Source organism: Fulmarus glacialis, unplaced genomic scaffold, assembly GCF_000690835.1.
Source record: "Fulmarus glacialis isolate BGI_N327 unplaced genomic scaffold, ASM69083v1 scaffold13170, whole genome shotgun sequence".
Taxonomy (NCBI): Eukaryota; Metazoa; Chordata; class Aves; order Procellariiformes; family Procellariidae; genus Fulmarus; species Fulmarus glacialis.
The window spans coordinates 74,242-86,558 of NW_009185983.1; the positions used below are offsets into that span (position 1 = coordinate 74,242).

The following is a 12,317-nucleotide window of genomic DNA, read 5'->3' on the forward strand; positions in this document are numbered from 1 at the left end:
CTGCCCGGGGAAGTGGTAGAGTCACCATCCCTGGAAGTATTTAAAAGACATGTAGATGAGGCGCTCAGGGACATGGTTTAGTGGGCATGGTGGTGGTGGGTTAACGGTTGGACTTGATGATCTTAGAGGTCTTTTCCAACCTTAATGATTCTATGATTCTATGATTCTATGAAAAACAGAGATGTTTCTGCAAAAAAAATCAGGTTCTTTCACAGGAAAAAAAAATCTGTTTGAGCAAAACAATTTCAGGACTATTCTGTCATAGGAAAGGTGTTATTGTTAGCCTGGACAGGTTGCAGAAGCTTTTACCTATGAATACAGACACATGTATACAGCAGCTTACATCTGACATTTTAGTGGAATGGGATTTTAATACTACATAGAGGATGTACTTTTCAACAGCTTAAGGCACCTGCCTCAGATTTGCAGTGCCACACACTTCTAGTCACAGCTTCTAGTGTTATTCAGTCATGTTCCCTGCATCAGAACATTGTTTGTTAAATAGTTAGCAGCATTTTCTTTCTCCTTATCCAGTGTATGTTGTGATACAAAAAAAATAAAGACAGGAAGGTACTTCCCTTCCCTGATGGGAAGGGAGGCCATCAAAGTGCCAAAGAAAGTCAGATATCTTTTCATCTGATGTAGTATTATGTCCCCATGACAGCATAAAAGCATTTTAATTTAGTCCTCAAGGGTTTTTTGAACAATATTAGCTTGGCTCCTGGACTCTGATATCTCCACTTATGGTTCTCAACAGCATTGTTATAAACTAGATATTATTACTAATGATAACTACTGTAAATGTTAAACTCACTCATACTGGCATCAGTCAGATTATGGAGTTTTTATGTTAGCATCTTTCTCTTGGGAACACACCATAATTACTTACATGTGTTATTTGGCTCACAGAAATGCAGCTTGGACGGCCTTAATTATGTGGAACACCTATTACAATAGCTGCCTCTGGGAAATAAGTGAGAATTGAAAGTACTCTGGCGTATTTGCCTTCATTGTACTAATGCTGCAGACAGTTGAAACTGCCTAATTTTTTGCTGTGTAAAATCTCAAGAGCTCTGTGAAAGCAAAAAGATCCTTTGTTTATTCCATTTTACAAGTCTGGCTGCAAGATGAATGGTCTAATGAATCTAAAGCTACTCAACAAAAACATGAAATACACAAGCAAAAAACCTTTGCAGAGTTCTAAAGGACACATCCTCAGCTACTACAAACTGCCAGAGCTCTCCTGACTTGCATAGAGTGCTCTAACAAACACTAGGCAAAAGTCTGCCCTCAAAGAATTTCCAATTGTTTTAATAAAAATATGTTTTTTATTCTGGGCTAGCCCAAGATGGAAGTGTGGAAACCTTCACATGGGTTTTGATTTAGAAAATAGGGCAATGAGATGGGGTAAACTTTCCATTCAAGCAGCTTTGATGTTTTACATGTGATATCATGTCTACCTGATCTCCAGCACCAACATCCTCTTCATCCCTGTGTAGATGAACACCTTGGGCAATATCAGGTGACTGCTGTTCCAGTGCCACTAAAACATTACAAGTCTTGTAGTCAAAGCCTATTTGGAAAAAAGAATAGTGGCAAATTAGCTTTTTCTGTCACAATTAAGGAAAGTAACATGGAACCATATGACAAAATTTTCATTCTGAAGGATACCGCATTCAGAACTCACAACGTAACTGCTATTTTCAGTTAATTTTTTTGTCAACACAACACTTGAAACCTTTTTTGGTAGAGGGTGGGGCATATAGGTTTGCCTTTATTGCTTGTTACTGCTTGTTTTCTCTTGCATTGGCACCCTGTGCCAAGCCAATTCAGACTACGAATTGTTAACTGCAGAAAACAAGTCAAAAAAGTAAATAATCAGCCTCTCCCAAATAAATAGTATTAAAAACCTCTATGTAAATTCCTAGGAGCTGATGTTTTCAGCAACTGAAGGCTCTGCTCTCTGATACGTTATTTGTAATACATGTAAAGCAGCGTCTGTACCTAAATCTCTCGTGGAAGTTTGCGTGAGAGCCACAAACAGAGAAAAAACCAGACTTGACTCTCACAGCAAATCTGGAAGTGGGAATTTACTTCACATTATTTTCAAAGACCAAAAGGAAGGTTTTAAAAAGAAACTGAAAGACTGACAGAAGATTGTGGCAAAATTTTCCACCTGTTCCTAGGTATATTAATAGTAACTTGCTTCTGTCCAAATCCAACCTTTCCTAGAACTGTAGCTACTGGCAGCTGCTGACCAAACTCATGTTCAGCCAGTACGACATATATACATGTCCATATGCATATGATCCATTTGAACAATGCTCTTCTCCCTCTTTTAAGTAGGCTATGTAGAGAAGAAAATTATATTTCTGTGTGCAATTGTTTGTTTTAGCTTTTTGTTTTACTTCTGCATAGAAATCATTTTTTACTGAGTCACTGCATCTCCCCTTATAATTTTTGCAGTTAGGATAAAAAGGAGACTTATGACCTACTAGATTTGCCAGGACTTTCTGAAAGCACTGCTGTTACGTGATGGTGGAGGTAACCTGCAGATGTGCTTCTATAATATTCTCCCACTACAATCTCCCTGTAAATTCAAAAGCAATTAAAGGACTGCAGGAAACAACTTTTTTTAACCAAAAGCTCTTAAAAGATACACTTCACCGTAACAGTATACTTGGAATATTTGTAATCTATAAACAGATACATGGCAAATCAGAAAGTGAAATGTGTCTGGTACATAAAGCATTTTGTCTTTTTTATCATTTGTACATTACACAAACCGGATTTGGACTGCACACTCCTCAGCGTAGGAGGAGTTGTTCAGAGCTAACAGAGCACCTTGCACAGTGAGAACCTGCTTTACACCTGGGAATTCTAGATGCTACCACAGTACAAATATGTAATGGTACAATGAAATGAACAAGGTTTCTTCTTCCCTCTCTTTTGCACCAAGATGCATCAATCGGCTTGCCAAATGAATAACCGAGATTCGAGTTCTCACAAGTTTGGAAGGGTGGTAGATTCTGTGGCTCAAGTTGCAGTTAACTATTCTGGCCTAATACCACAGTTCAAAGTATATTCTGCCTACTCCCTTTCAGTTTTAACTAACTAATATATGATGTTTTTTCTACTTACTGGGATAAAGCCAGAAAGTGTATCACGTAGCACCATGTAAACAGCTTTCACACAGGATATTCAGTTTTTATCAGGCTTGCTAAAGCCCATATATGGAAGTGGTGACAGACCTGTTCTGCAGTTGCCTATTGCTTGCTCTTCAAGGATTTCATGAGTTTTTCCACCAACCTTTAGCTGAATCATCATAGCCAATATGTCTAATTGCATCTCGGACAACTCGTTGATAATCCACAATAGCACGAGATGTGATCTCCCCACAGAGCAACACCATTCCTGTCTTACATACTGTCTCTGAAAAGAGAGATGAAAACAGGATTACAACAGCAGAATAATCCAGCCCACTAAGACAAATAACTATGTTTGTGATGATGGTGATTTTGAGAGATCTACTGGGTATCTACAGTGTAAGTCCTTTCTACCCATATTTTTAGCAATATTAGCTCATTCTACAACAAATTCTTCTCATATTCACTGTATGTCTGAAAGTAAGGAAAATACTATTATGTGCAATTTACAAATGGGAAAGTCAAAACACTGAGCATGATTCGGTGATATGCACAGATTTTAGGGAAATGTAGCATTAAGCTGTGATCTTTAAATCCACTTAATCTTTAATCACTCTAAGATACATACTGAGGCTAGATAAAACTCATCACTGATCAACTGTTTTGAAAACTTGCCTCCAGTCCCAAAAGGAAGAATCTGAACACGGGATTTAGTTACATAATACATGAATTGGGGTAATGACCTGAGAGTTGATGGTACAACTCTTTCTGAAGAGATTTCAAAAAACAAGCAGTTATAGGGACTTGGACTGAAAAATTAGTACTTTATTAAATATAGTAAATGAACTTTTCAACAAAACATTCAAATATTCTTTCAAAAATCCACTGTAATGAAGCCAAATCTGTTCCTCTCAGGTAAATTCAATCCACACACAAAATTAACTATGCTACCATTCTACAGCCTGGTTAAGATTCAGTCTTTATGAAAGCTTTTACTGTTTCTTCTCATCTCTCCTTCTCTTGAAGACTGTAATTCTTATGCAATATTTTGAGAGTAAAGTGAGTTAGCAGATGATAGCATCAAGCTCTATGCAAACATCATAAAAAAAGAACGGTGACTGGGTGATGACTTAAAGCAAAGCAGTCAACAACTTACCACAAGCAACCTTGGCATTCGGGTCCTGTTTGAGATGGGCGTCTAGTACAGCATCACTGATTTGATCACAGATTTTATCTGCAAGGCATCAAAGTTGTGATTCAAAACCATAGCACTCAATACAAAACATTGACTGTTTGCATCACTTTGAATAGGTAGGTGTTTCAGCAAGGAATTCTTTTGTTGCTTATTACTGGAGTATTTAAGCTAACTAAATAGAAAGACATATGAAACATCCTGCAAGCAAAGCCAGTAGATACAATAGGGAATTTACTTACTGGCGTAAACTAGTACTGACTACAACTTTACCCACAGTTTTCTGCACTTCCGTGTGAAACAAGTATGTTATGCATAGAATTACCTGAGAGGCTAAGAGGCTTTACTCGCAGCCTTCTCCTTCTCTAACACCACAAGCCAATACAGCATGCACTCCACATCAGTGGTATTCTAACATGAAGGTGATATTCCACCATCAACTTCCATCTCCCCAACAGAAAGTTAGAATGAACCTGAACAACACTGCTGGCAAAGCCCGAGAAAGAGTTTAGATCCCTACAGATAACGCACAGCTCAGAGTCAAGTACCTGTTTCAGGTTTACTTCTTCTCACTGCTTCCTACCACCCTGTGATGCCATCTCCTAATAATCCCTGCAACCCACCCAAGACAGGGGAGCGAGCAGTGCACACAGAAGCAAGAAGGGGTTACCAGCTGAAGTTTGCCTGAGGTAAATCTTGAGTATATCTTCAGTTACATCCCAAATACAAAGGTTTCAGCTCAGGTTTATCATAGTAATCTTTTCTCTTTTTCTTTCTTTTTCTCTTTACCTTTTTAATGAATAATGAATTGTAATCAAATAATGTAGCTAATCTAATGAACACAAAATGGCAGCACCCATAATAATGCCTTCCATGTGAAAATGGTAATTTTTCTCATATATTTTAATTTTATTATTCTTTAAAAATGTCTAATATTGTATACTACGTTTAGGTGTTGCCATAACGTGCTGTGTGGCAAAATAAATTAATCTCCTGCCTTCACATTTGCAACACAATCTGTTAGAAAGCAATGATTTGTAAGAGTATGTCATTAGAGACTTTTAATACATTTAACCTCAAGTAAAAACAAATTCTCATTTATTTTCATGAGGAAGGTGTACTTTCAGCTAAGAAGGACAAATCAAAGACTAGAGAACTAATGTGATTCTGACACTCTTATCTCCCGTATTAACCACTTCAACACAAAAAGAACGAACGCAAAAGACAATTAGCAAATGTAGGCTGCATTGGAACTTTCAGCCTTGCGAGAACTGCACATGGATTACTAAATTTGGGACAATTATTACCAAACAGGAATCAGACACCATTCTTGTAATTTAATTACAAGTAAATGAACCCTGTTTAGCAAGACTGGGGACAAAGGTAGCAGAGTGATTAAAATGTATCTCTGCTTGCCCTCTTCAAAGTTTCCATCTTTATAAGGAAATATAGCCATATTTTCAAGCATAAAAGCAACCATTATTGACAAAAATACGTAATTTTTGATTACCTGGGTGGACAACAGAGCAACTGGGATAGGATGACCTTCTTAGTGCAGGTCCAATGCCCTGCAGTAAACTCCTAGTGACCGGGACTGCTTTGTAGTCTTTTTTTCACCACACAGAGTCTCTATGCCAGGAACAACCTTTATCCCTGTCCTTGTTCCACGTGAAACATGTCTCACTTGCATTAGATACCAGTGTCCCATGTTTGTCTAAGTTCCCTGTATGGCACATACAGGGATACTATATGCATTCTTTCTAAAATGTTCAAGAAGAGAATAGGTAATCCCATATGACTAATTCATCCTAATTTCTCCTCATGGCACCTATCTGGTACAAAGAACCTTATGTTGGTTTCGCATGCTGTGGTTGAAATTAATTTATGAACTAAAACTTTCATGGAATGTTTCAAGGGAGCACTAGCCATAGTAGGCAGCGAAATCAATAAATGAAGATTTAACAGGATGTTTTTGTGGGTTTTTTCTTTTTTTGTATGAACTGTATCATTAGTATCTACAGTATTTAATGGATATTGGTAGGTAGAAAAGCAGCTCTTTTGCTTCCCTCTCAGAGAAATAACACAGACATAACATAGAAATAACACAAACATTCATGAACAAAAAGCATAGTCTACCTTTACACAAGGGGAGAGTTTGTCTTACAAAACTGTTACTCTGAAAAGATCATGATAGAAAACCAGATGAACAGTCATCCATAGAAATGAAGTTATCTCTGTACAATAGCATTAGTGAGACTGCTACAGAAATACTACAGTTTGGTGGTGGTATTCCAAAGATGATGTTAAGAAGCTGCAGGAAGGTTTAGGACACACTGAGAAGAATGCTCAAAAATCAGAAAAGTATATCTTCAGGATGAAATCAGTCAAGCTCAGCCTAGTTTTGAAAGACTGAAGGAAAGGCAACCTACCAGAGGAAATCCTAGTAGGCATTGGGATCACAGTCCCTAAGAACCTAAAAATAATATGCTGAGAGAAAAGTTTTTGTCTGATGGACAATAATGTAACTACAGTTGATAGCTGGAAATTAAAGAGAGACAGCTAAAGATTCAAAAAGGAAACTCTTAAAAGGGTGAGAGCCATTGAAACCATTCATCTAGAGGCATGCAGGATTACTTGTTCCTTCAAATCTCTAGAGGAAAATTGGGTATCTTTTTAATATGAATGAAATTCAACCATCATTTACTAGCATGTTTGAAGAATTCTTGCATGAAATATTATTACCTGTGTATGAAGGTCAGACCAGATTATATATCAGAGGTTCCCTTCTGGTCTTTAAAATCTATGTGAGAATTTAATCAATTAAAATAATAAATTAGAATAATTTAATCTACTATGCTGATAGCATACTTCTAGATTAAAATAGGCTGAGACAAATCAGTTTGACAATTCATATCATATCTGATTGTTGGTGCAACAACCAACAGTTCTAGTGCAACTAGATCCAAATACAGATACATCTATTAAGGCTGGAAAGAGAAATCTAGATGGATGATTGGCTGATTAATGCATTAAATTAAAGGCATGTCTATTAGTAAAGGTCTCCGGTGTAAAATAAAACCCGGCATTCTATTTTTAGCAATGCTTAGCAGGCTTTGTGCACTCTTCATTCTGTTATTTAAATTTCTCATCTCAACCATCCCATTTCTCTTATTAGCTGTTAAATGTGACAGGATACTTGTCCATTATTTCCTTCCTTTTTTTTTTTTTTTTTTTTTTTTTGGAAACAGGGAAAGCATAATGGACCACCCCTGGCATTATTGTCTAAAAAAATGATGCAATAGGTAAGAATTCAGTTCATGCATACCTTCATGTAGTGAACTACTATCCAATGGGATAAATATTGCAAAGGGGATGTCTAGGCTGAGGATTTCTTGATTGAGCAGGAAAGTATTAGATAACCATGAATTCTTTTAAGGAAATCAAATCATCCCACAGACCCAGCCTTATGACAGAGATGCCAATTGGCCATAACTCAGCTCTTGCTAACTATAAAAGGAATGAATGAGTCTAGGAGAGCTGATGATAAACCCTGCTCAAATGCCCAGTTGTCAAATGATGAAGTAAAGGAGGCATTCAACAACAAAACTGATCTCCAATATTTAAAAGGAGCTTCACAGTTTTCCAATAGTTGGACATAAGTTTGTTACATCAGTCTAGATGATGTAAGAGCCTAACATAAGCTGTGACATCTGCAAGTTCTCAGGACCTCCCCAAGAATTCAGTTTCACAGATTCACCACACACACACACACAAATCTATGAACAGCAGTAACAACTGAAAATTTAATTCAAAAAAGCTCCGCCCTTTGAAGCACAACAGGTACAACCACACTTCTGGCTTTGATGGTGTAGTAAATAATAAACACTGAACATTTCAAAAGGTAAGGTTGATTTTCTTAAAAAGCTGTGATCATCAAAATAACATTCAGTATTTTTAATGATACATTATTTATATCAACAGAAAAAAATAATTTTAAGCTAGAATGTGAAATTATATATTCAAAATATATTCTCAGTTTTCTGGTGAAAAACTAAAACAGTCAAGAAATGCAGATCCTTACCATGAGCACTTCATCAAAAAATAAGCTTTCCACCAAAAAAAGTCTCACTGGAAAGACTTTGAATAGCTGAATTGTGCTGTATTACTTTTTTCCTATTTAAAAGATTCTTGAGGAGTGCTAATTGATAACTGCAGTGGTACTTCAATATTAACACTACACTGTTTAAATATCTTGTACATCTGTTCTCTTTGTTCAATACACAGTTTACTGAAGTATTATGTATATTGTTAAGTATATATAATGTTAGATATAAGACATGCAAGTATCAACTTGCTGGAAAGATCTGCATTTTCTGTTTGTTTTTTTATTTTTCTTTTGTGATTTTTTTTTCTGTGAATATCCAGAAGATAAACATATGCTTTTAATATGATTGAAAATCTGAGGGTGCTTTTAGCAGATGTTTTCTTTTATATTTTTAAAGACATTCCTTGATACTTACTGGAGAACTTAATGACATTCTGTTTGCAGGCAATTCCACCTGAAGTCACACCACATAGGGGAAGGAATTAATCCTAAGTGGTTTGGCACCTATAAGACATTGTGGGTCAGAGAAACACACAATGCCTTTCAAAGCACAGTGAAACCATTGTGCAGCACAGGCAGACACTACTGGACAAAGCAAAATGGAGCAGTGACAAAAAACAGCTATCTAAAAAAAAAAAAAAAAAATCTTTCTCTTCCCCATGCTGCTATCTATGTGCTTTTATTATATTGAAATGAAGAAGCCAAATGTAAGTCTTCAGAGAGTTTGGAATTTACTCCACTAAATGCCAGGATTAAAGACCTTCTGGAAGCAAGTCCCAAATTTTATACCCAAGTGATTTTGAAGAATTTGGACTGAGAAGATGGGATAAACAGTGTCTTCTGTAAAGTCTTTGGGGAGCATAGGTAATACCTGTACGTTAATTATTGCCAGCTTCTACTTGCTTCTATGGAATTTGGGCTTCTTAGTGACATACAACTCTTAGGCATTGCACAGGTATGAGGCAGTTCTCTGTATACCCAAATAAATAAGCATGTAATTTATCCTGCTTTGTTTATTAAGAAGGAGGTCTCCATTAAAGCATCCAATCCTCAGCTAATATAATCAGAACAATTCAAATTTCCACCAGACAAAGATCTGGTTCAGGATCTTTACTTCACACAATGCCCTCTAGCAAAATTATGCTATCACATGCAGAAGAGAAATAATCAAGAACACACCAATTACCCATTCGGTATGAATCAGAGGAACTCAAAACTCACAATAAAATTCTAGCGCTACTGATGTCAGAAGCCCAACTACAGCCTCAGACACCGGGCTCCATTTTAAGAAACAGCCAAGATTTTCCTGGGTGATAAAAACCTAATGGCATGTCTACACCTCTTGTGTAAAACCACAGGCAGGGAAAAGGGAGGTTGGCCAGGATGTAAGGGCGACCAATTTGCTGTCAGAAACTAGAGCTATCGCTGAGACGATTAAGACCTATTGCTGGGCTGTGTTCAGGAACAGGAATTTGCAGGACCACCCAGAGTTACTTACTGTCCTCCCTTGATCTGGAAAATGTGGATCTTTCCTATGTCATAGGCGTTTGGTTTTTCCGTACCCTAGGCTGTTTAAGAAAGTATAAGCACCACAGTCTTGAAAACGTCTGAGTAAATTTCAGCTTTCCACTCCCTCTACAATGAACCTCTTGGGTTCCCATTTTGCATCTCACAGTACCCAGAGACGTGGCAACCTCTGCCAGATGAGAGGCTGTCCGCAAATCTAACAAGTGGTAACATTGTTTCTCAAAGGGCTGCCCAGTATTTCGGTGCAGGAGGAAAATAATGCTCATGGGGCTTAAAAGAAAGCCTACTGAGGGCCAATAGAGTTTTTGGAAATAAAGAAGGGAATGTGAATAAGAACTAAAAAATAGGCCAGATTCTAAAACAAAAAAACAAGACAAAAAGAGAATTGGTAAAGGAAGGAAACCAAGGGACAAAGCTAAACCTGGGGACCCAGTTGAACTCTTCCTGTTCTGCGACCCATCTATTAATTGCCCCAGGGGGATTAAAAATAATGATTAGAGTAGCATAAATTGTGACCTGTCATCTTTGGAAATACCATCATCAATTCAAAATTACCATATTGTATAATGTTATTTTTCCTATGAAACTACATTGCTCTACAGACGCTGGATGTAATTATATATAAATTTCAGATGGGACCTATGTCCCAAGGACTGAATGTGGTTGTCATTTTCCGACTGTGTTACATCAGAAAGAACCCCAACTGGCTTAACTTGATGTAGCTGTCTTGACATTGACAGGGATGTACTCAATTGCATCAGCCATGGATTTGATCTGCAGTAATATGTTAATATTACAGAAGAGTATCACAATTATAGACATAAAACTGTCACTGCTGACTTTTTTATTCTCTGCTATGTAATTCCACCCATTTATGATTTACCCACATAACACGAGTACAGACCTGAAAAAGCCTTATTCTAGCAAAAGGCACAGGACGTCAAATCAGCTTCTAAAATAAATACACTTTTCAGGACATCAAACAGTCTATTGTCCCCTGGCCTCATTTGGGGGAACACTTGCTGTTGACATAACGTACATGTTTATGGCGGATCAACATTTGTTTTCAAAAAAATTGAACTAAGCTCTGCTGACCATACATAAACTTTAGCAAATAACTGTCCACTATTTGCTCAAGCAATTCCATATATTGCATCAGGTGATGGAATGGGGGGAAAAAATCAGCAACTTTGCCATGTACAGCTGCTGGGACCATTGATTTTTAAAGGCTTTAAAATAGTCTGCTTAGAGATATTCCTGTCATGGGTGACAGTTTTAGAGCATAGCATATATGCAGGACAGTTTCACAGGGCCCCTAAAGATACGGAACTTGAGAAGCAAGCTATGCATTCTTATCCATACGTGAAACTTGAGTCTATCAGAGATACAGTTGTGTCTCCATAGTAATACTGTAAGAAATTCAGATGAAAAGGAAGAAGCAGCAACAATAAACCCCACTGCCCTCCTCAGTGTAACACACGCCCTGCAAAGGCACGTAAACTCCTGTTGGATGTTGCCGGAGTTATAGCGGTTCTATAGTCTATATGGACAAGGTCCAATAGAAATAAAGTAAAAAGCACCCTGTTACAAATAACTTCTATAATAAGATTAATAGCAGACAAATTCTTCTTCAGGCTTTTAAAACATTTTAAATGAAAATATTATTCTTTGTACGCATTTGCCAGAGCTGGTTTCTTACCTGGATGTCCTTCTCCCACCGACTCCGATGTGAACATGAAAGCCCCTTCATCATCCAGCGTGTAATCACATAAACCATCCACCGGCCCATTCATGATTGTGATGCTTTTCCTGATGGATTATTATAAACAGTGGTTGAAGAGTTCTACCTTTAGTGCCTTCTCTTAAAGGAGAAGGTTCTTTATCAGCAGGACTATCGCTGTCTTCAATTATTCTCTCTTACGCTAACTTGAATTTCAGTGTGTGAAATCAGCATGTGCTTGCATTTGTGTACGCATGCAAGGAGTATGCATGTGCCTGAAGTCTGTATCCCTACCTAGCCTGATCTGTCAGTCCCTGAGCTGCTCCTATATATGGAAAAGTGAAAGTGCCTAGATAATCATGTGAGGAAAATGGAAGAGCCCATTTCTTGGCAGGGGAGTTAGTTAACTTTAGGATATTTCACTAATTAACTCAGTTCTTGGAAACATTCTGGGTACAACCCTGGCAAGACTGGTTATATTAGCAACTCAACTGAGCATGAAGTAATCCAGGAGTACTAGTGACAGTTCAGGTCAGCTGCTTCTTCAGTTTGTCTCTCCCCTAATTCTGGGATCTATGTTGTGCTTCCAACTGTGTGCTGTGGTTTTACAGGGATAGATAAAAAAAT

The 12,317-nt window shown here is 37.5% G+C and overlaps 1 protein-coding gene across 1 annotated transcript in view; it reads right to left on the reverse strand.

The window, feature by feature from the left end:
• The window catches only part of LOC104083076 (S-adenosylmethionine synthase), an 18,610-nt gene extending 6,621 nt beyond the window's left edge, over positions 1–11,989 (reverse strand). The window contains exons 1-4 of the mRNA XM_009586443.1: positions 11,670–11,989; positions 4,303–4,380; positions 3,310–3,432; positions 1,461–1,573 (exon numbers count right to left, since the gene is read on the reverse strand). Of these exons, the coding sequence (XP_009584738.1) occupies positions 1,461–1,573; positions 3,310–3,432; positions 4,303–4,380; positions 11,670–11,763 (408 nt within the window). The 5' untranslated portion in view covers positions 11,764–11,989. The remainder of the gene's footprint in view (positions 1–1,460; positions 1,574–3,309; positions 3,433–4,302; positions 4,381–11,669) is intronic.
• Between the last annotated feature and the right edge of the window lie 328 nt (positions 11,990–12,317).